Source organism: Sciurus carolinensis, chromosome 8, assembly GCF_902686445.1.
Source record: "Sciurus carolinensis chromosome 8, mSciCar1.2, whole genome shotgun sequence".
In the NCBI taxonomy this organism is placed as follows: Eukaryota; Metazoa; Chordata; class Mammalia; order Rodentia; family Sciuridae; genus Sciurus; species Sciurus carolinensis.
Window position 1 is genome coordinate 114,847,909 of NC_062220.1, and position 23,805 is coordinate 114,871,713.

Consider the following 23,805-nt stretch of genomic DNA (forward strand, 5'->3'; position numbering starts at 1 on the left):
GTTTTCCCAGCACCATTTGTTGAAGAGGTTATCTTTTCTCCATTGCATATTTTTGGCACCTTTGTTTAGTATGAGAAAATTGTATTTATTTGAGTTTGTGTCCATGTCCTCTATTCTGTACCATTGATCTACCTGTCTATTTTCGTGCCAATACCATGCCGTTTTTGTTACTATTGCTTTGTAATATAGTTGAAGTTCTGGTATTGTGATACCCCCTGCTTCACTCTTCCTGCTAAGGATTGTTTTAGCTATTCTGGGTTTCTTATTCTTCCACATGAATTTCATGATTGCTTGCTCTATTTCTGTAAGGTATATCATTGGGGTTTTAATTGGAATTGCATTGAATCTGTATAGCACTTTTGGTAGTATGGCCATTTTGATAATATTAATTCTGCCTATCCAAGAACATGGGAGATCTTTCCATCTTCTAAGGTCTTCCTCAATTTCTTTCTTCAATGTTTTGTAGTTTTCATTGTAGAGACCTTTTACCTCTTTGGTTAGATTGATGCCCAAGTATTTTATTTTTTTTGAGGCTATTGCAAATGGAGTTGTTTTCCTCATTTCCCTTTCAGCTGTTTCGTCGCTTGCATATAAAAATGCTTTAGATTTATGTGTGTTGATTTTATAGCCTGCTATTTTGCTGAATTCATTGATGAAGTCTAGAAGTTTTCTGGAGGAGTTTTTTGGATCCTCTAAATATAGAATCATGTCATCAGCAAATAGTGACAGCTTAAGTTCCTCTTTTCCTTTTCGTATCCCTTTAATTTCTTTAGTCTGCTTAATTGCTCTGGCTACAGTTTCGAGGACAATGTTGAATAGAAGTGGTGAAAGAGACATCCCCGTCTTGTTTCCATTTTTAAAGGGAATGGTTTCAGTTTTTCTCCATTAAGAATGATGTTGGCCATGGGCTTAGCATAAATAGCCTTTACAATGTTCAGGTATGTTCCTACTATCCCTATTTTTTCTAGTGTTTTGAGCATAAAGGGGTGTTATATTTTGTTGAACGCTTTTTCTGCATCAATTGAAATAACCATATGATTCTTATCCTTAAGTCTATTGACATGATGGATTACGTTTATTGATTTACGGATGTTAAACCATCCTTGCATTCCAGGAATGAACCCCACTTGATTGTGGTGCATGATTTTCTTAATATGTATAGCAGCTTTTTTAATAATCACCCCAGATTGGGAACAACTCAACTAACTTTCAATTGAAGAATGGATAAACCGCATCGTACATTCATATACATCCACATAATGGAATACCATTCGGCTGCAAAAAGGAGTCAACCACTTATGTGTGTAACAGCATGTTTAAATCTTATAAGCATTGTGATGAGTGAAAAAAGCCACATCCAAAAAAACTACATATCAATTGACCCCGTTTATAGTGCATTCTGGGAAATTCAGAACTGTAGAAATAGAGAACAGATCAGTGGTTGCTCAAGGTGGGGTTAGGGAAGGGTTTGACTCTTAAGGGGCAGCCTGAGGGAATTTGGAGGATGGCAGATCTGCTTATCATGCTTATGGTGGTGGTCACAAGATGGTATGTGCTTGTCAAAACTCATGGAATTGAACAATTAAAAAGGGAGAATCTCTCTGGTTCAAATTATAGGTCACCTGTACATCCTAATTCTGATTCAGCATATTTGCTGAATCAGAATATTTGGACAGGGGAAAATGGTGGGCCTTTTAGGTAGGAAGGACAGCTTGAGCAAAGACAGGGATGAGGACTGGTGAGGGTCAAGTGGAGGCTTTTGGTTGGGGGATAGTGGGAGAGAGAAGATGTAGGCAGGACCAGTTGTGAGCACGTCTATTATCTGGCCAAAAGCATTAGCCCTCAGCCTGTGTCTCAAGGAGACCATAGTGAAGGAGGATTTAGAAATGGATGGGGCAGTTGAAGGGATGGAGCAGATCATGGGGCCAAAGGGCCAGAGGCAGAGAGACCCTTCTATTCTCACCTTTGGCTCCCCAGTGCTCTCCCTTCAACAACTGGGTTGCAGCCCCCAGACATGTCCCCCGCTTCTTGGTGCCATCTGTGCAGCAGAACATGGTGGATATGAGCATATCAGAATCATGGAAGGTGAAGGAACCAGCCATCAGATTTCAGAATCCACTGAGTAAATTTGTCATCAACCTTTTGCAATGGATCGTTAAGTGAGGACGGATGGTGAACCAATGTGGAATCACTGAGAATAAGGTCTATTGAAGGGCCACATTTCCATTTGGGGTCAGAATTTCTGGAAGAGTGACCAATTAGGGAAATTGACAAATGACTGGGCAACTGCATTGAGGACAAACTAGGGCAACATTGTGCACACAGCAGGGGGTGGTGGGGTGATGCTTGGCCAGAGTCCCTGCTGATGGCACAGCCCAGGCAGATGCATAGAGGCCTGATGGCAGGACAATGCTAACCTAGTAGCACTGTGGGACCTCACACTCAGCTAGTTTGGTTGGTTCTTTCTAGATGGTGAAGCTGTGAGGTTGGATTTGCATTCGAAACAGTGATCGTACAATCATTTGATGGGTAACTGTGTTAACCACATCTTTCATGTTTGGTATTCTGATGCTTTGACACCTGGGACCTTGTTGACCCTGGAAGGACTGTCCCTCCCAGTGTTAGACAATTCCTAGAGAATATACAACATGTCCACAAACAGGCTTTCCAAATACAAACCAAGTGATATAAGCCCACATTCCAACCACCTCCTTTCCCAGGATCTCACTCGGGGCCACTATATACCTGCCCTAATTATTCCAGGGCCAAGTACCAGATGAGTAAGGACTGTACCTCAGAGCGTGCTAAAAGTATTCACACTAGCAAATCATAGACCTGCTTGTACTACCTGGCCCATTCCTCCCCATAGAAACCATAATAAAGCATCTTGGCTACAGTTTTTGCCTTTCCTTATACCTCATGCCTAACCCTGGTACCTACCATGGCATAGCATCCCCACTTCTTGGAAATGTAAGTCATAAACTTTTTCTTTTTTTTTTTTTTTTTTCTTTTCTTTCTTTTTTTTTTTTTTTTTGTGCTGGTGATTGAATCCAGGGCTTTGTGTCTGGTAGGCAAGCACTATACCACTGAGCTATGACCCCCAGTCTGTAAACTATTTTTTCAGTGAAAATCATTTCTCAATCTTTTCATCCCACTATACCTCTAATTTTCTACTAATATACTGTATATATAATGGCAACTCATTTCTCATTTAGTTCATAGAAAAAGGCCTGTTTTTTAAAAAAGAAATTTTGTTTCCTTTTTTTTAAAATATTAGTTGTCAGTGGATCTTTTATTTATTTATTTATATGCAGTGCTCAGTATCGAACCCAGGGCCTCACACATGCCAGGCAAGTGTTGTACCACTGAGCCACAACTCCAGATGAGTTTAAGGTCATAGGAGGTAGGAGTAGGGATGGAGTATCTGTGTTGCTTTGTTGTGACCATCTGGCCACCACTAGACCACCACCCCAACAACTCCTGGGGAGCAGGCCAATTATAATGGCCAGGCTGCAACCTACTAGAGTGGGATCCTTGTCTCTGGAGAGGTTGGACAGGAGTCTGACCAGGGAAGGTTATGAACTCATTGAGGATTCAGAAATCAAAGAGGAGGATGTGCAGCCAAAAGGTCTGCCTAGAATTTCTTCACCTTCTCCATGAATGTTTGGTCTGGGAGCAGCACTTCCACAGTGTAGCTGATGTGTTTAGAATGAACCAGGCTGTAGGTGTTGTCAAACCTTAAGACATCTGCAATGAGCAACAGACATTCAGACAGGATACTCCATCTGGGACCCTGCCCTCTATGGCGGTAAATACAGCTGTGGGTGCCCAGCCAGGAACCATTGCTAGGACTGAGAGCCCAGAGTCAGTCCCACACTGTGTCTATCAGAATCAGGGGCCCTTACCTGGTAGGAAGAACTGAATGACCTTTGAGGCACCCTCCCCCCCCCACCACCACCTCCAGGTAGAGCCGTTTCCTACCAACACTCACAGACACCAGCCTTGAGGCAGGTGAGGCTCCCATCCTCAGGCACCAGGTGGGCATTGTAGCGCTGGCTGAGCAGCACCTCCGTCATCTCCCCAGCCCTCTGCCGCTCCCCCATCTTGGTCTTCAGGAAAACCCCAAAGCCAATGTCTCCACCATCTGATGCAAACTGCCACCTGCAGCAGACAGAACCCCACTGATGACCGCCTGCCTGGGCCCTGGAGCCTCCTCCAGCTGCACCCAGGAGTGGACCAGCCATTGTTCCTACCTGAGCACACAGCCTGGGAACAGGATCTCATTCTCCACCTGCTGGGAGGAGCCGCGGCCCACGGTCACTGTGTGCTCGTACTGCATCCTCACCTGCTTGCATAGGTGGTAGCTCTTGGGCACCTCGCCCCCGTAGTTGATCTGTGGGTGAGGGTGGTGAGCGGGCACTAGGCCGTGCAGTCTCCCCTCTGTCCCCATCCTCTGGGCACCCCATACCTTGGTTAGGCACTTGGGGTTGCCATCAGGGTCAGTCATAGTCCCCCCAAACTCCACAGGCAGCTGGTCGGGGCTGATGAACTTTGTCAGCTCCTGCTTCCAGTTGTCTGTGTGGGAGCAAGAAGGGGACTCTGAGGGGCTTCAGGGAGGGCAGAGGGGACCAGGCCCAGTTTTTACCTATATGTATCTATTCCCCTCTCCTTGGAATGTTTCTGGTCCCCATTCCCAGGAGTAATCCTGTACCCAGAGATGGAAGTCCAGTGGCTCTGGGTCTAGGCTTGGAACTCAGCATGTGCTCCTGTGACTAATTCCTGCCCCAGGTCTGCTTCACTCTCACTGTCTCTCTAGGCCCTGCCTTTCCATCTGTCGGGGTGGTGGCTCATTGGTCATCTTGACAGGGACTCAGACTACAACTCCTGAAGCTTGGGATCAAGGACAGGGAGACTGTGACCTAGGCTTCACCATCCCTTAGAGACTGAACTTCACCTCACTGTCATTCCCTGCTCTTGGCTCCCAGAGGTTTCTAGCAACCTCAGAACTACAGACCAAGCTTTTGTCAATTTTTATCAAGTTTGTTCACCCCAAAGGAACGAAGGCATTGCAGGGACAAAGTAAAAGAAAGCAGAAGTGAACACCTAACATATTGTGATACAGGAATGGACCGCTCAAGCATAAAAGTGATGAAAAAAATCATAGGAAAAATTCCCCAAATTTGACATAAAAGCAGCACTAAGTTAAAAATCAGATAATAGGACAAAAAAAAAATCAGATAAAATGAACTGGGGAAAATGTGTACCACAAATATGCCAGGATTGGTCAATATGCTTAATGTGTAAAGAGCACTTATAAATAAATAAGAAAATACTTTTCTAGGAAAGGGGAATGAAGCCACAGGAGGCAATAAACAAGAATTTAAAATAGCCAATTAATATGAAAAAAGTTCAATATCACAAGTTAAGAAGAAATCTAATGTAAAACAATAACAAATATGGCTAGAGTCTTTTAAAATTTTAATGCACCATTTTGACAAGAGTGTAGAGAAATCAGAAATCAGCACATTCAAACACAGTTGGTGATGTTAAATTCTGTGATATGCATGGAGCACAACATTGTTAAAGGTATCAGAGGTCCTAACGTGTTTTTCTTTTGAAGGAAAAAATTCCTTCTTGTATTTATACAATGAAAAAAAAGGTGAATGTTTAAAAAACTCTGCCTATAAAGAAATTCACTATTGATTTGTTGCTCATGGTAAAAATAATGCAACCTAAATGTAGACTTTTGCTAAAATGGAAAAATATTATGTAATGTGATAACAAAATGGTAATAGGTTGAAAGGCACATTTTAATTTTTGAAGTGTACTCCTTTGAAAGAGTAGGAGTTACCAGTAGTTCTTGGAGGGATAGGATTCTCCTTCCTTATCCATTTCTGAATTTTCCATATTTCTAAATAGAATTAGTTGTATAATTTGGGAAAAACTGGTTCTTATTCTCCCCATTTTATGGATGGATGAGAAAACTGAGAATCAAATATAGCAGGTGACTCATCCCTCTTCAACTAGTAACTTGCAAAGCCAACCCTTAAATCCAAATCTCCCAACCTCAAATCACGACCCCCATTCATCCTGCCTCTGGAGATCTCGGAGACCCTTCAAGTCCCTCTACCCTCTGACTAGTATGCACATCACCACAGCAGTTGTCACAAAGCAGTGGGTCCTCAACACTGAGCCTGGTGCCCTCAGATGTGGTACTATTGGGTCTACTGAGGCTCCAGACACCCCACTCACCTCCCAGAATCACCACCTTTCTGCGTGTCTCCTCATTCATGTACGACTTGATCAGGCTGAAGGCCACAGCAAACAGACTGGGGGCTGAAACAGGCACAGAGTTACTCCCTTGGGCAGCTCTCTGGGGAATCTGACTCTCCTGGGGTCTCAGGTGCCCATCCATCACCTCCACATCCCCTGATCCCTAAATGGGTTGATTCACTTACGTCTCACAATAATTACATGCTTCAAAATCTCAGGGTAATTTGCCTCAAGTGCTGAGAGAAACTGTGGAGTCAAAGACAGAAGTAATAGGTGTGTAAATACTATCCCCTATGTCTGCCCCACCCTCAAGGCTCCAGAGGGCACACCTTTGGTTGTGCCCAAGAGACACCCAAGACATCCACACAGAGCTCCCCGATGCTCAGGCACAGAGCAGAAGCCTCACTTCCCAGTTTGTTGAGTCCTGGTCCCAGTCATCTCCTTGAACTCACTGGTACATATTCATGATAGGTAGGTCCCCACCCACTGCGGACAAGAAAATTTCCATTCAAGACTCTAGAAGTTTCCCTCCCTTATGGCTCAGACAATAGTTCAGTTTCAGGACTGAGACAGATTTGACTGTATAATATGCAAACTTTCAAGGCATGTTTTTAAAAATTAAGATATAATTTTCATATCATATATCTTACCCTTTCCAAGTGTCTAGTTCAGCAGCTTTTAGTCACAAGGTTGTGTGACTGTCACTACTATCTAGTTCCAGAACATTTTCAACCATTCCCAAAGGAAATCCTGTACCTATGAGCAGTAACTCCACATTCCCCTCCCCTCTGCCCAGGGCAATCATGGGTAGACCTTTTGTCTCTATGGCTTGGCCTGTTCTGGGTGTTCCATCTACAGAAGTTTCTCAACTTACAATAGGATTACAGCCCAATAAACCCATTGTAAGTGGAAAATATCCTAAGTAGAAAATGCATCAAATCCACTTAACTTACAGGACACCCTGGTTTAGCAGCACAGAGCATGGATTGTTTCTCCTTGTGATTGTGGGACTAACTGGGAACTGTGGCTCACACTGACCAGCATCATGGGAACTGTATCCCTTATCACCAGCACAGGAAAAGATCCAAATTCAAAACTTGAAGGACAGTTTCTACTGAATGCCTATTGCTTTTTTCACCATGGTGAAACCCAAAGATCTTTAAGTGGAATCATTTTAAGTGGAGGAGCATCCCTTTTTGTCTACCTGGATTTCATTTCATGTAATGTTTTGTGACCTTTTCTTTAAAAAGATGGTAAGAATATTAATTAAGTCACTACACTTTTTTTTTTTTAACTTAGTTTTTTTTTCTATCCTGAGTGAAACAGATAGAAAGGAAAAGGGAAACTGCTCCTGTGGCTCAGGCCTCTACTCAGCCTCCCTTCCCTCCTCAGAGCCCCCAGCACTCACTAACTCCCAGAAAGAGACTTAAAACTGCGGGGTGGGCATATCCTGGGGAGAGAAAGAATCAGTGGATTAGCTGGGAATGAGATGGGAATCTGAAAAGGGAAAGATATCCACAGGGCCCCTGGCAGGCCTAGGACAGGTTTTGTTGTGACCTGCTGGACACCAAATGGTGACTTTGAGATACCAAGTCTCAATTCAGGGCTGTGGGTTTGAAAACATTGCTGCCAATGCTCCAGTGGGTACTTACTTACCTGGCAATGGGAGAGAGAAGGACCACCCACATCAACAAATGGAGAGGCAGAGGCCCAGTTAGAAGTTTGGGCCACCTGGAGCCCTGATGGGGAGAAGGGAAGGGGTCACCTCACCTCCTGGGCAAGCTCCACTCCTGGTTTCCACAGATGCCTCAGGCTCAGCCCCTCCAAATCAAAAACGGCTGTGATTTTCTCCACCTTCTTCCCCAACTGCAAGGGAATGTCAGGAAGTAAGTGTCTGTGATGGTCAGTGTCCCCATGTCCCAGCAAAGACAGGGCTAGGCCTAATCCTAGGACATGGGCTTGTCTTGGCTCTTCCTGGCTTAGAGGTTTCATGTCAAAGAGAGAGGTGTAGAGAAGGAGCTATTTCAAACAATGCCAAGACCATAATAGCCCAAGGCCTACCTTCCCTCATCTGTCAATGTAGGGCAAATCTCTGTATAGGGGGGATGAAATACCTTCCTCTTCAAATGAGGCTGCAGAGGACAGGTTAGCCCAGGGGTTGAGCACAGCACTGGGGACAGGCAGGGAAGGAATGAGTTCCTGCTCAGCCATGTGCTTTGTGGCCTTGGGTAGATTCCTGACTTCTCTGAGCCTTCATTTCATCCTTGGTACTACTAGGAGCACAGGAGTCAAGAAGCTTTGGAAGGCAGATTCTGGATGTGGGTCCAGAATATGGGGAGGTGCTGCAGGGCAGCCTTGGGGGTGCCAAGAGCAGGCCATGAGGGGCCAGGCGCTCAGACCTTCTGAGTCTGCAGTTCACATTGGTGCAGGAGCAGCTCACAGTTTCGTAACTTTTCCCTGAGTAGGTCTTGTTTGGAGACGGAGAAGAAGAGCCCCTTGACGTCCAGGCCTGTGGCAATGTGGTACCAGACAGGGCTGCCCTCACGGTCATGGCCACAGATGCTACTAGCGCTGTATAGCTTGACCACCTGGATGTACACAAGAAGGAGGCTCAGGGTCTTGGGTTGAGGGGTTGGGGAGCAGGGGCAGGTTTGAGGGATACATACCTCAGGAGGCTCCCATGCAAGGATGTTGTCCAGGTCCTGTTGCTTCCGGAACTCCATGTGCTGCAGAGACAGGACAGGGGCTTAAGACTTGGCTTGTCCTAAAGGCCTCTGTGGAGACCTAGGGATATCAGGCCAGGTCCTTCTGCCTGCATCTGTTGTGGACCAGACTACCTGTGTCTTGACCAAACAGATTCCATTTTACACTGAAGCTCCATTTAGTATAAGAAAACTCCCTCCCATTCAAGAGTCCACACCTGCATCTCCCACCTCTTGCTTCTCATGCTTAGTACATCTGTTTGGCAGCACAAGAAAAAATGTTTCTCAAGATGTTATCTTTTATTTATTCCTGTACAATGTACCCTGACTCAGGTTTGAGCCTACTTTGCTTCTGGTTTTGGGCTATAAAAGACATGCTTTTTACCCTGGTGGGAATCAAAGTGGGCAGAGACAAATTAGTTGCTACCCTTTGGCAGCTGGCAAATAAAGTTCCTAGTCCTGCTTCAGGACTAACCAGGTGATTTATTTCAAACATATCACAACACAACAACTGAGGATGGGTCAGAGCATCTTCAGGCCCCACCACCATAGAACTGGGAATGGGTACAGAAGGGGATACCATTCTGAGAGGGAAAAGAAAGGAAAGGTCCAAAAGGAGTCAAGTGAGGCCTGTCTCTCTCTCTGCATCCTCCATTTGCTCTGTCTGTTCCATCCATCTCACAGTCACCCTGGGAGTATGCAGAGCAAAAGTCAAACTCTATTCCTTGGATTCCAGTCCCTTTTAGACAAAAAAACCTAGACTCCCTATGGAGGCCTGCAGGGCATGGCTGATGGGCCTGGGCTACGCATGCAGCCTGGTCCTTTCTCTCTACAATATGACCTCCCTGTACTTCCAGAGGCTCCTGGACTGTGCCTTCTGATTCTTCTTTTCACATGCCTGCCTCCTTTGGAGCATTTGTGCCCTAACTGACATGTCCCTGACCAACCCTCCTTCCTCCTTCCTTACCTTCCTTCTTTTTTTCCTTCCTTTCTTTCTCCCTCCATCCCTCTCTTCTCCTCTCCCATTTTACTGTTTTCATGGTACTTTCCACTCTCAGGAATTCTCTTATTATTTGTCTTGTTTATTTGTTCATCTGCTTTCTTTTCTTCTCTCTTCTTGTCCCTGCACTCTCCCCAGTGCCTAGCACAGAGCCGGATTTACTGTCAGCACTGAATAAATGGGTGAATGAATGAAAGAGTGAATTTATATCTCAGGTTTGGAATAGGAAGCAGGACCAGGCTAGGCTGGGGGGTGTTGAACTCACCTTCCTCAGCATGTCCTCCGATTTCTGCAGGTCAAATCTCTGAGCTGCAATAAGAGGACAGGACCATCATGGTAGAATCCTAAGGATTGCTTTGGGCATCAGGAGATAGCAGCCTGCTCCGCTCCACTCCCCAGGCTAGTTTTACCTCTCTTACCCAGAGCACCCTGATGTTGACACCTGTAGCCACAGGGGGCTCAAGTAAGAACCAAAGTACCCTGAGTCCCAAGAAGACTTGGCTCAGGTCATTTAGTTCCTTAGCTCGATGATGGTTAATGTGTCCTTCTGTGGGCCTTGGTAGTGGTGGGAAGTGAAACCAATACCCAGGAGAAAGGTAAGAAAAGATATTCAAAGAAACAGAAAATTAGGTCCTTGCCATATCCAGTGCCACTGCCAGGATCTGGGGTAGGGGAACCCCTTTCCTGTTGTGCCAGAAAAGTAGTAAGAGAGCAGACCCTCAGAATCTGGTGGTTGAGAATTGTTTAAATCTACAAATCACAACCTTTTTGGCCTCAGGAACCCTTTATACATTTAAAAATCATCAAAGATGTCAATGAAAAGAAGAATAATATTATGGCATTTGCAGATAAATGGATGGAATTGGAGAATATCTGCTAAGTGAAATAAGGCAATCCCCAAAACTCAAAGGCTGAATGTTTTCCCTGATAAGTGGATGATGATATATAAAGTGGGGGGGGGGGTGAGAGAAGAATGGAAGAACTTTAGAATATGTAGAGGGAAATGAGAGGGTGGAGGGGTGTAGGTATAAAAATGGTGGAATGAGGCAGACTTCATTACCCTATGTACATGTATGATTACATGAATGATGTGACTCTACATCGTGTACAACCTATAGAAATGAAAAGTTGTACCCCATTTGTGTACAATGAATCAAAATGCAGTCTATTAAAAAAATGTCAATGAACTTAGGTTCATTTGGATTATATCTGCTCATGTATACCATATTAGAAGTTAAAATTGAGATTTTTTTTTTTTTTTTGGCGGTGCTGGGGATCGAACTCAGGACCTTGTGCATGCAAGGCAAGCACTCTACCGTCTGAGCTATCTCCCCAGCCCAAGAATTTTTAAAATACAAGAATATGTAAGCACATACTCCCTTACATTCAGAGCAATGATGTTCTTACACATTACAGAGCCTCTGGAAAATCTGGTGTATGCTTATAAGAAAACAAGAATGAAAATTGCAAATAGGGTTGGAGAGATATTAAGAAAATAGTTGAGACATAGGAGCTAATGATCCAGAAAGATCTTGGAACACTTAGGGTTTCCTGGAGCATACTTTGAGAACCACTGGTTTAAGGTGTGCCTAATTTAAAATACATACAGAGGACAAATCAAAACTTATTTTCCTATATCATCACCAATTTTCTATGTGTCTTCAGACCAGTCTCTTCTTCCTTGGAGTGCAGTTTTCTTACCTTTCAATTAAAACTGTCCATTACCCAGCAGCTCCACTTCTTAAGAGTCACCTGACAAAAACATTTGCACATATGTGCAAAGGGGAGTGTACAATGTGATCCCTTCTGAAGTGTTTGTAATAAGAAAAAATTTGAAACAACCTGAATGTCCATCTCTAGGGAATTGGTTAAATAAATGGTGAACCCCTCTATAATGTAAAATACTACACAACTACTAGAAAGGATAAGATGAATTAGTATATGGATTTTTTTGATGAGAATATGTTCAGATATTTCTCCTGTAATTAAAATTTTTAAAAATAATAGTGCTTTTCACTCTCAGTGTGAATTGACTTTCTATTACTATAACAAGTCCCTGAGATAATCAACTTATAAGGAGAAAACATTTATTTTGGTTCACAGTTTTGAAGTTTCCCATCCATGATCAGGCAGACCTATTGCTTTTAGGCCTTTGGTGGGAGGGCAGCACATCATGGCAGGAGCAGGTAGAGGAGCAAAACTGCTCTCCTCATGGCCAAGAAGCAAAAGAGAAAAGGGTTGGTGCGCATGCCCAATGACCAGAGGACCTCCTACTAGGCCCCATCTCTTAAGGGTTTTATGAACTTCCTGGATCACCAAGCTGAGGACTAAGCCTTTAACACGTGGGTCTTTGGCAGACATTCTGGATCCAAACTATAGCAACCAGTCACTCTTCAATATTTAAATATATAATTCAACTGGTTTATGGAGCAGATGAGGCCAACTTTGTCTAGCTGAGAAACAAGGGCTGCCAAGTGGGGGTCCTTTAAATCAACCATGTAGTCACTTTTCAGAACATTATGCGGTCATACAAGTACACTGAGGACCAAGAAAAATTTTAGTGACTTGGGGTAATGTTCTCAAAATAATAAGTGAACAGCCTGGTGTGGTGACACACACCTATAATCCTGATGACTCAGGAGGCTAAGGCAGGAGGACTGCAAGTTTGAGACCAGACTGGACAACTTAATTAGACCTTGTCTCAAAATACAAAATAAGCTGAGCTCTTGTTTTTTGGTAATCCCAGTGGCTCTGAAGACTGAGGCAGGAGGATTATGAGTTCAAAGTCAGCCTTAGCAATTTAGTGAGGACCTAGGCAACCCAGTGAGACCCTGTCTCTAAATAAAATACAAAAAAAGAGCTGGGGATGTGACTCAGTGATTAAGTGCCCCAGAGTTCAATCTCTGGTACCAATAAATAAATAAAATAAATAAATAAGTAAAAATAATATAAAAATAAAAAATAAAAGGGCTTGGGATGCCAGGCATGGTAGCATATGCCTATAATCCCATTGACTTGGAAGGCTGAGACAGGTAGGATTGTGAGTTCAAAGGTAGCCTCAGCAACTTAGTGAGGCCCTAAGCAACTTAGTGAGATCCCATCTCAAAATAAAATATAAAAAGGGCTAGGGATGTAGCTCAGTGGTTAAAAGTCTCTGGGTTCAATACCTGGTAAATCCCCCTGTCCCCTCAAAAAAAGACTTGGGATGTAACTCAGTGGTAGCCCACAACCCTGGGTTGAAGTCCCAGAATTGCAAAATCATCATCATCATCAGTAAACAAAACTGTATACAGTGTATGAATTTGATTGTTCTTTAAAAAAGCTTACCTCTTTTCTTTCTCAGTTACCTAGTCTCTGCTATTTCATTAAAATAACAGGAAAGGGACGAACAAGTTTGAAAGGAACTCTAGGTAAAGGAAACTGCCTTTGCAAAGATCTTGAACTAGGGAATCCTGTTGGTTAGTGTATCATGACTTATAAAAACAACACACCAAGCTCAGAGGCAAATTGCCCTCACAGGTTTTATGAAGAATGTTCATCACCTACTAATCCCACCATGGTGGGATTAAGAGTGAGCACAGCCCTCTTTATACTTTCTTTTACCATACTTTCCAGATTTTCCATGATAAACATGTCTTGATTTTATAATCAGAAAAATATTCATGGATGTTATAAACAAATGAGAGTCAGGTCCCACCCAGCAAGTCAGCAAGTCCTGAAGGCTGAGAAAGTTTTCAATACATGGATCCTTAGAGGACAAACCATAGCAAAACTTACACCAAATCAGAAAAGAATACTGATTGGAGTCATGAAGACCTAGGTCAACTCCCACCTACACCTCTTAACTAGCTGTATAGAACCTGGTGCCAATGGCCTCCTTCCATTGGAACTAGTTTCCTCATCTGTTTATAGAGAAAACAGCTGTCCGGGTCACTCTCCAGCTCTCTTTCTCTTAGAGTCAACTTGTCCCTCTTGGCTCATTCCACTTCTAACCTGATTCAACAGCATTTCTGCTAAGTGTCCTTGGCTGGTGAGAACCAAGTGGTTTTACTTGGTCCCTAGTGCCTTAGGCTGGTCCCCATATTGGCTTCATTTGGGCCTCAAGACAACCCTAAAAGGTGAGAAGAAGAGGGTCTACTTTCTTTTAAAAAGATGAGAAAACTGAGAAAATAAAAGAAGGTCAATGTTTCAGGTCCTATGCACCTAATAAGAGGCACAGGCATGACTAGACCCAGGTCTTTGGGACTCCAGTTGGGATTCTTTTCTGATTTGGTAGCCATTTTTCTGTGGTTTAGATGTGGTTTGTCTCCCAAGGTTTTATGTGTTGGAAGATTTGTCCCTAGTATAATGATATTAACAGGTGATGCCTAGTGGGAAGTTATTGGGGGTATCATCCTTGGAAAGGATTAAGTTCTCACGAACTCCATGTGAGAGAGGGTTGTTGTAAAAGAGCAAGATCCTCTCTGAAGCTTGCTCTGGCTTCCTGTCTCACCATGTGATCTCTTCCCACTTGCACATATTCCCGCCATAGTGCCACCCACTGTGAATGACTCACTCAAGAAGTTCCTCACCAGAGGCCAAACTGATGGGGCCCCCTGATTTGGGACTTTCAATTTGAAACTGTGAGATAATAAACCTCTTTTCTTTCTCAGTTACCTAGTCTCTGGTATTTCATTAAAGTAACAGGAAAGGGACGAACAAGTTTGAAAGGAACTCTAGGTAAAGGAAACTGCCTTCGCAAAGAACTTGAGCTAGGGAATCTTGATGGTTAGTGTATCATGACTTATAAAAACAACACACCAAACTCAGAGGCAAATTGCCCTCACAGGTTTTATGAAGAATGTTCATCACCTACTAAGTATGAGAACAGCAATTTGAATCCCTGTGTATTCTGCAGTAGTTGGGGTAGAAATGGTAATTAACATGGTTTCAGAATAATTTTCTCACAGTCCCTGAAAACAATTCCAACTTTACTTTCTATTAAGAAGGAGTCTGTGTGGGAGTCACAGCTACATTCTCAGGGCCCTTTGGAAAGCAGTGTGGAGATTCCTTAGAAAACTTGGAAAGGACCTACCATTTGACCCAGCTATCCCACTCCTTGGCCTATACCCAAAGGACTTAAAATCAGCATACTACAGAGATACAGCCACATCAATGTTCATAGCTGCTCAATTCACAATAGCCAGACTGTGGAACCAACCTAGATGCCCTACAATTGATGAATGGATAAAGAAACTGTGGTATATATATATACAATGGAATATTACTCAGCTATAAAGAATAATAAAATTATGGCATTTGCAGGCAAATGGATGAAATTGGAGAATATCATGTTAAGTGAGATAAGCCAATCTCAAAAATCCAAAAGGTGAATGATCTCACTGATAAGTGCATGATGACACATAATGGGGGGTGGGAGGGGGGCAAGAATGGAGGAAGGAGGGACTGTATAGAGGGAAAAGAGAGGTGGGAGGGGTGGGGGGGAAGGAAAAAAATAAAAGAATGAATCAGACATCATTACTCTATGTAAATGTATGAATATGCAAATGGTATGCTGTTACTCCATGTACAAACAGAAACAACATGTATCCCATTTGTTTACAATAAAAATAAATTAAAAAAAAAAAAAAGAAGGAGTCTGTATGGGAGTCATAGCTACATTCTCAGGGCCACTGAAAAAAGAATCTCCTGTTTATGCGTTTGGATTCTGGGACTCCAACATTAATCACAAAAGCGAACTCTTCCCAAACTCATTTTCTGAGAAGATATTAAGTGATTGGTGTCTGTATTACCTTTAAAGAAAAGTGTAACAGTAAAAGAAAAATGTGTCTCTGAATTCCCCCTCTCTGTTTCCTAAAACCTAGTCAATTTAGAGGAACAATGAGAGTAATATCAGAATATCCAGATACCTATTATCTTGAAGGACCCTGTCTTTCACACACACTGGGGAAAAGAGCAAGCTAATGTTATCTGGAGAATATTGCTTTTTGCATCTACACCAAAAGAGTTGCTCCTTGGGATGTTGGTCATATAAACAAACGGTCTCTGCAGTCTAACATATAAAACTGTCCTCTCAGCAGAGACTGGTGTGAAACGGAGGGCACTGTGGAAAGGAAATGCATCACTCATCCAGCAGGCCACCACTGGACAAAATGCAATGAGGAAGAGGAGGCAAAGCACCTCAAGGGATGGAGGTACTATCTGTTCGACCTGTAACCCTTGGACCTTCCTCATAAGCATTACTCAATAAATCCTTATGCCTCATACCAACTCTGGGTGTTTTCTTTGGTCTCTCACCAACCTATTGCACTGCTCTGGTACAAATGGGCTGTGAACATGACAACCTCTAAAATCAGACTGACCTGGATTTGCCACTTGCTAGCTTAGTGACATTGCTCTGAACTGTAATTTTCTTCAATGAAAAAAAAAACAGGGCTAATAATAATATCTATTTCATTGGGTTGCTGTGGAAGAAAAAGAGGAAAAAAAGGAGGAAAAAAATAAATTAAAATTGCTTTACCAGTACCTGGTAAAGAATTACTGCTACAAATATGGCAATTAAGTATCACTACTTCTTGAGGTAGCTACCTCCAAGAAGGCTGTTAGTGGTCCTCACCTCCTGGTTTTCATGTCCATTTAGTTCCTTCCCACACTAAGCAGGGCTGAGTTGCATAACCAATAGGATACTGCAGAAATCATGGAATGTGAACATAACGTGTTATCATAAAGACATAGCCATTTCTTCCTCATTCTCTTGAACCATTCATTCTGGGAAAATCAGAGTTCTACACTCAAGCAGTCTTATGGAGAGGCTCCTGTGAGGAGAAACTGAGGCCTCCTGCCAACAGCCAGCACTGACTTGCCAGATTTGTAAGACATTTTGGAAGCAAATCATCCAGTCCCAGTCAACTCTCGCTTGACAGCAGCCCTGACTGACATTTTGACTGCAACCTTACGATAGACTGTACCAGAACCTCCTAGCTAAGCTTCCCCATAAATCCTGGCCACAGAAACTGGGAGATAATAAATGTTCCTAGCTATTTAAAAGAAGTTCTGTTTTAGAGTACAGCAGCTCGTTCTATCCTCGGGTTCCATATCCATGGATTCAATCAACAGCTACAGAAGACAAAAAATAAATTGTGTCTATACCGAACATGTACAGACTTTTTTGTCTTATCATTATTTCCTAAACAATAGAGTATAACAAACTATTCACATTTGCATTTTATTAGGTATTAGGATGTAAAGTCATCTATAAAAGGGTAAATGGCAAAAAAAAAAAAAAAAAAAAAAAAAATGTGTCCCCGAATGCCCTCTTTCTGTTCTGTAAAACCTAAAGTCATCTCCTTACATCTCCAGATCACGTAAAGTATACAGGGAGAGGTGAGTAGCCTACGTGCAAATACTATGCCATTTTATATGAAGGACTTGTGCACCCATGGATTTTGATATCTTCAGGAGGTCCTGGAACCAATCTTGTGGAAACAGAAAGATGATCATGATTTGTTACACAGCAACGGATACCTAATATACTCCTCTTATGTGCCCCTGATCTCATCCCACCCCATCCTTTTTCCTCACCTCGGAGCCAGCGCAGGAGGAAGGAGTCATTAGCATTGGGCAAGGCAGATAGCACATCCTGGAGGTTGACCCGAAACTGTGGACAGACAGATCAGGGAGACGACTGGGATCAGAGTTTCCACAGTGCCCCTGATGCCATCAGGGGGCTAGTTAGACACCCTCAGGCCAGCAGGTTTTGCTGTTCCCTGAGTGAAGATGACACACCAAGGCTGGGAGAGCCAAAACCTGAGTTAAGCTGTGGCAATTCTTTTCTCCCTCTGGAAAGTGGGATAATAATAAGCCAGCTGCTCAAACCCTCAGAGATGATTACATGTGGATTAAAGATGGAGAGGATCTGTAAACCTGACTTTTCCCTCAGGGATGTGGGAACAGGGAACAGGCCTTTTCAGGAACCTGATCTTTATCCTCGAGGTACTTCCAGCCAGGCCAAGTGGCACAGTAAGCTGAAAGGAGTCTGAAGCTCCAGAGGTTGAGCAATTTGCCCAAAGTCACACAGCCAGTGAGTGGCAGAGCCAGGAGGAAGCATAATGAATCTGGGTTAAAGCTGATCACCTAGGCCCAAGTTAGGAATGACTTGGTACATCCTGGAAGAGTATCCTTCTCAGACATGGCTAGTCTGAGTTGAAGAGGAGTTGGTCAGGGCAGTTCAGCTGGCCTTGCATCCACTAGACAGGGTCAGAGGGCTGAGGTGCTGCTCTTGGATGGATATTGCTAGCTGCACTAGAACTTAAGCCAACCTTTAACAATGATGAATCTGGAAGGTGAAAGAGCACTGCACAGAGCCAGCTTCCACAGTGTGGCCTTGCCTGAGTCACTTTCCCTATTTCCCTATTTCTGAGTATCTGTCTCTTTGGCCTCCAAAGAGAAACTGAACCTTCTCTGGGGCTCACACCTCAAATGAGCTGAAAACTTTTGTCTTTAGCATCATGAAGGAGTGTTTGGCCCCAGGCTAAGCATTAAACTAATCCTGACATGGACTGCTATTTTATCTATTCCCTAAGTGAGGAACTGAGAGGCTGGAATGGTAATGTCATTTACTCAGGCAAGATGAGCATTTCTTTGATCAATTCTTGATCCTACTGTGGTTTTTTTTTTTTTTTTTTTTTTTTTTTTGTTTGTTTGATTTTGTTTTTGTTTTCGTAGCAGGATTGAATCCAGGGTTGCTTAACCACTGAGCAACATCCCTAACCCTTCTTTTATATTGTATTTAGAGACAGGGTCTTGCTGAGTTACTTAGGGCCTCACTAAATTGCTGAGGCTGGCTTTGAACTCATGATCCTGCTGCCTCAGCCTTCCGAGCCTCTGGGATTACAGGTGTGCACCACAGCACACAGTGATCCCAGTGGTCTTGTAGGAGGAGTCATCCTGGCTAGGGCAAAATGTCACTTTCTCAATGTTGAACTTTTGAGGGCAGAATTGGGGCTTCATGTGCACATGGAAGTGTGTGATCCCAGGAGCCATGTGATCATGTGGAACCATGAAAAGACCCCAAGAACCTTTGAGGGACTATCCCTAGGCTAGAGAGAAAAACCACTTTGCTCATGCTTCCCCTTGGGTTGTAGCTGAGAATGTGACCTGCCAGGCCAGCCTCTCCGCATAGGGCCAGCAGTCCTCACCTGTGTTGTCCAATATAGTAGTCATAGATACTTAAAACATGGCTAGTCTGAGTTGAGGTCTGTGAGTATAAAATACAGGAGTCCAAAGAATTAGTAAAAACAAAAAGAAAAACAAAAAAACTTCACAATGATTTTTATATTAACTGTACTGGGTTCACATTATATCTCTATTGGCTAGGGCTGGTGTAGCCTCTGGCCACCAAGATCCTAAGGATTGGAAACAGACCCAGAGCTCAGAGAAACTTTAAGGGGCTTGGGTCCTTTCCCTTGTGGGGCAGAAGGAGAAACTGAAGTTGGTACAGATCTCTCTCCCACTCCCTCTGCCCACTCACCTGGGCCAATGACTTCTCCTGGAATGGGCTCAGGTCACCCACTTGTCCACTCATGCTGCTTATGGTGTCAGGGGTGGGATCCAGCTCAATGCTCCTGGATTCAGGCTGTACTCTGTGTTTTCCCCCAGCCTTCCTGCTTTTTACTCAGCTGGCAGCTCCACCCACAAATGCCTCTGTCCAGAAGACCTGCCCCTTCTTATTGACCTACAGTTCCTACCTTGGGGCGACTGGCAGGGCTCATTCCTTGCTGGATAACTGAGACACTATCCCCTGGACTCAGACTGCCTGGGTTTAAAACCTCATTTGTAAAATGATGACAGTGTTACTTGCCTCACAGCATTCACGTGGTCATGTTGAAACTGACACCACCTGTTGTCTCCCACATAGAGGCTGTCCTCCACCCTGCCTCTCAGTTCCTCACCTGCTACTTCTATGGTCCCATCAGATGCCTCTTGAGTCAGGGAAGTCACCTATCACCACCAACAAAATCATGGAAGTCACTGTCATCATGTCCCAGGCTTCATTTACCACTTGTGTCCAGAGCAATTGCTTTTGGGGTATGTGGTTTCAGGGTTGAGGAAGAGACTTTCCAGGCCCAGCAGATGGATGTGTAACTCTGAGTTGAGTCACACCTGGCCTAGGGGCCAGGGTAAGTGTCAAGGGATGAGAGAGGAGGTGTGGAGGACTCCTGTTCACAGATAGAGAACAGATTGCTTCTTACTTTGAATTACTCCATGTTGTATAAAACAGCAGTGCCTAGCTCTGAGTTATTTCATTTTATTAAGCAGTAGTTTGCCCTGAGCTACTCCATTTTGAGTACAAGTGCTAAGACAGAATGACTTGGCTACTTGTGTAGGCAAATGGATACCGGATGTTGGGCTTATTGAAAAATAACCACAAGCTGTACAGGATAATCATAAGGCACAAACTGATAAATTAATCGTGCTAATAAAAAATGATCACCTGTGAACTTACTGAATTAAATTAGAAGCATATGGATATATGGGCCTATCAAACCCAAACCATGTCTATAAGCTTATCAGATACACCAGACCACCAAATGATGCAATCCCCTCACCTGAAACACATAAAAGGGAGGACACTTAAAAGAGTGGTAAGGTGGCACACACTGACCTGTCATCTCATCAGAACATCCAGTGAATTCTGTCAGGAGGTTGACAAGTAATGAACTCCTGACTGACCCAGTACTTGATGAGGCCCACTACAGAGCGGCTGCCACCTGGACCTTCCCCTGAACATCTCTTCCATCCTGAATCGATTTGCACCCTGAACAAGTTCTCTAGTTCCTAATCTTATCTGACTACCTGCAGTGATTCTTTTGCATTTGTATCTGCTCTCTGCCTTTGCTTTCCTTGTAGCCTCTTGAAACCCTGAGGTCCCTTTCTCAGCCTTTCTGCAACTTACATATCATTGTGTAAAGTGTGATGTGTGACTTGCATCCTGTAGCTATTAGTAATTAAGATTAGAGTGGAGTAAAAGAGCTTGTGATTGCCATAGGTATGACACCAAGTGAATCATGAGTATTTTCAGTGAATTAAAGCTGACCAAAGTGATGTGGCTTGGGAATTTGCTACTCTATAAATTTTGACAGTGTGGAAAGATGTGGAAAGACACAAATGCGTCTGGTCTCTGTGAAGAGCATAGCTCACTCATGATTACTACTGTCCCCACCATCCATGAGACCTTCTTGCTGTGTTTCCAGGGCCTGGCACACAGTAGGTACTTGTCTTAGACTAAGGTAGATCTTGAGACAAAGGGTCCAGAGCAAGGTGATCCTGGGAAACAAGTAGGGGAATGAGGAAGTGAGACAAAGAATGGAAGATTGTTGCACAGGGAGGGTTAGCAAGGAAGTAAAGCACTCAGTCCCAGTGGGGGCTTCCGGGAGATGGTGTGGAACATGCTCCTCAGAACTTTCCCACTTGAGGTGGGAGGGAGCTAAAGGAGCTGGGGTATTGATACAGCAACTCTGGACAGTCCTGGGTTCAAAGTTGCCCCCAGGGTATGTCACATCTGGCCTGCTGAACTCCAAAGGTCGGAGAAGGACCTAGGGCAGAGAAAAGCAGATGCTACATCTGGGAAACAGCACAGTTGGGAGGATACGGGCATACAGGCAGGGCAGGGACCATTTGGTGGGCTCCATGTCAAGTTTAGGATCAAAGACTTAATGGTTTCTCTGAGCCCCAGACTATTCCTCCCTAACAGAGTCCAGAAGGAAGCAGCAGGCCTGAGGACCTACAGCAATTGAATAACAACAGGATTGTCTGAACCTAGCACTTACTTAGGACACCATATTCCACGTGCTTGGCATCAGGCAGAGCAAACACACAGTGAAGGATCCGCCTCTCTTGTAGGAAAGGGCCTCCCCTGCACCTGACACACCCACAGGCTGGTGTAACCACAAGGGACAAATTCAGGGACTTTCCCCTGCTCCTGCCCTGGCCCAAGTTCTCATCTCCTACCTTTGTGTCCCTGCCCTCAGCACCTCTAACCCATCTTTTTTTCCTTTACTTTATATACATTCATTTAATGCAGAATTAATTCTTATGCCTCAAGTTTTTTTTTTTTTCCATTTCTTCTGGAGTATCTATATTTCTTCTGTGAACTTCTGGTTTAGAGCAATTTGTTCCTTTTCAGTAAGGACATCTCAGTGTGGCAGGGGGAGCTCATGTACGGGTTAATCCGACCATGGGCTCCTCAAGTACAGCAGCATACCTTGGGTGCTATGGTCACCTGTATGTGTTCAATGACCAAAGAATCTACATCTAAATCCTTAAGGTCAGCAATTACTCTCAGCATTTTAAAGCATGTGCAGCAAATAAATAAATAATTTGAAAAATCCAGCACTCTTTTTGGACCACTGACCCTATGTCCAGTCCCACTCTCGGTACTGAGCATACCTACCAACTCCACCACTATAACAATGGAATGGTGGCCCAAATTCTTGAAGCTGGCTTCTGAGTTCATCTCTCCTCTTCTTCAAAGCCTGTTATGCTACCTTCAGGAGAAACAGAAAATCCCTTAGCCTGGACTTGAAGACCCTTTTGAATCCTTCCTGAGCTGATTTCTCCTGCTCTTCTCTCCAGCAGCCTTTTCACCATTCCCTTCCTGCTTGTTTTCTTATGTTGTTTCTTCTCCCTGGAAGACCCTTTCTTGCAACATCCTGCATCCCAAACCCTGCCTGCCTCAAGACCTGTTCCAAATGCAACATCTTTTCCCATTTGTTTTATTTGCTGGGAAATGAAATCCCACACCCCACTGTCATTTTCCATCTGCCCAGCTACTGTGATCATGTCACTGGTTGCTTCTTGGGTTCTTTGAGGGTCTATATACTCCCACCCCAGGAACCACTGTGATACATTTGTACATAATACGTGGTCAATAAGAGCTTACCAGAGATGGGGTAGCAAGGGAAGCTGGGAAGGACCACCACTCCTTTTCTGGTTCCCTTACCAGAGGGAACACAGAGGCACACAGATCTGATGCCCTAGGTGGTTCCTGACCTACCTGTGGCCTGTCAACTCCCCAGAGCACGCATCACCCAGACTCTCTGCCTCTTACCCAGGCCCATCAAAACTGCCTGCTATATGTCCCATCCCAGGGACCATGGGTTTTCATCCAGTGAACTCATTCCTGCACTTGTGTACCCTGGCCCCTGTGTTACATTTCCCAGGGATATGACACCCTGGTCAGTTACAAGTATGCTCTGGAAGGCCCTCAAGGTAGAAACACCTCCCTTTCCCCTCTTTGTCTATTTCCCTTCTCTCCACCCTCTCCCTTCTTCCCTTCCTCTTTCCTTTCTTCCTCCCTTTATTCCTTCCTTCCCATTTCCTTTCTTCCTCCCTCCATTCTTCCCTCCTCCCTTCCTTCTTTCTTTCAACATTTATTAAAAACCTATCATGGGCTGGGGATATAGCTCAGTTGGTAGAGTGCTTGCCTTACAAGCACAAGGTCCTGGGTTCAATCCCCAGCACCGCAAAAAAAAAAAAAAAAAAAAAAGAAAAAAAGAAAAAGAAAAAAACCTATCGTGTGCCAGGCACTGGCCTTGGCACTGAAGGTCAATTGTACCAGTATAACCTGGTCCCTGTTCTGAAGGATCCCACCACCAGGGTCTTGCATCCAGTAGTTGCATCCTGGGCTAGCTGAGCCTAGATGAGGAATTACAGGTAGATATGGGATCCCAGAGGCCCAAGATTAGCCTGGTCACTGGATGTCAGCACTTGTTTTGAAAACAGAACAATGTTAGTTCTGTGCTATGGTTCGAATATGATTTCCCCCATATC

General features: G+C 43.9%; 1 protein-coding gene and 1 non-coding gene across 4 annotated transcripts; one reads left to right on the forward strand and one right to left on the reverse strand.

Annotated features, from left to right (window-relative positions):
- Positions 1 to 3,099: 3,099 nt before the first annotated feature.
- LOC124990872 (putative SEC14-like protein 6) lies at positions 3,100 to 19,713 on the reverse strand. 3 transcript variants are annotated; one of them, XM_047561364.1, is made up of 12 exons: positions 19,505 to 19,713; positions 17,557 to 17,632; positions 10,241 to 10,284; positions 8,940 to 8,999; positions 8,673 to 8,861; positions 8,044 to 8,139; positions 6,459 to 6,519; positions 6,253 to 6,336; positions 4,469 to 4,575; positions 4,254 to 4,393; positions 3,982 to 4,161; positions 3,100 to 3,747 (listed from the first exon to the last, which is right to left on the reverse strand). In XM_047561364.1, coding segments are annotated over exons 1-12 (1,092 nt in total). In that variant the 5' UTR covers positions 19,559 to 19,713; the 3' UTR covers positions 3,100 to 3,746. The 3 variants fall into 3 exon arrangements, with proteins under 3 accessions (XP_047417320.1, XP_047417319.1, XP_047417321.1); XM_047561363.1 differs by having other exon boundaries at positions 3,102 to 3,747; positions 3,992 to 4,161; XM_047561365.1 differs by lacking the exon at positions 17,557 to 17,632 and having other exon boundaries at positions 3,103 to 3,747; positions 3,992 to 4,161; positions 19,505 to 19,628.
- Positions 19,714 to 23,427: 3,714 nt separating this feature from the next.
- Trnav-uac (transfer RNA valine (anticodon UAC)) lies at positions 23,428 to 23,501 on the forward strand. Its single transcript has one exon. It is a non-coding gene; the product is annotated as a tRNA-Val (tRNA).
- The last annotated feature ends 304 nt before the right edge of the window (positions 23,502 to 23,805 follow it).

Excerpts from the sequence above, each read along its gene's own strand:
- LOC124990872 (XM_047561363.1), bottom strand. The coding sequence starts at position 19,558 with ATGAGTGGACAAGTGGGTGACCTGAGCCCATTCCAGGAGAAGTCATTG. Across the intron at positions 10,285-17,556 it reads CCTCCTGCGCTGGCTCCGAG|CTCAGAGATTTGACCTGCAG; the intron begins GTGAGGAAAAAG and ends CTCTTATTGCAG. Across the intron at positions 4,162-4,253 it reads TTCCCAGGCTGTGTGCTCAG|GTGGCAGTTTGCATCAGATG; the intron begins GTAGGAACAATG and ends TGTCTGCTGCAG.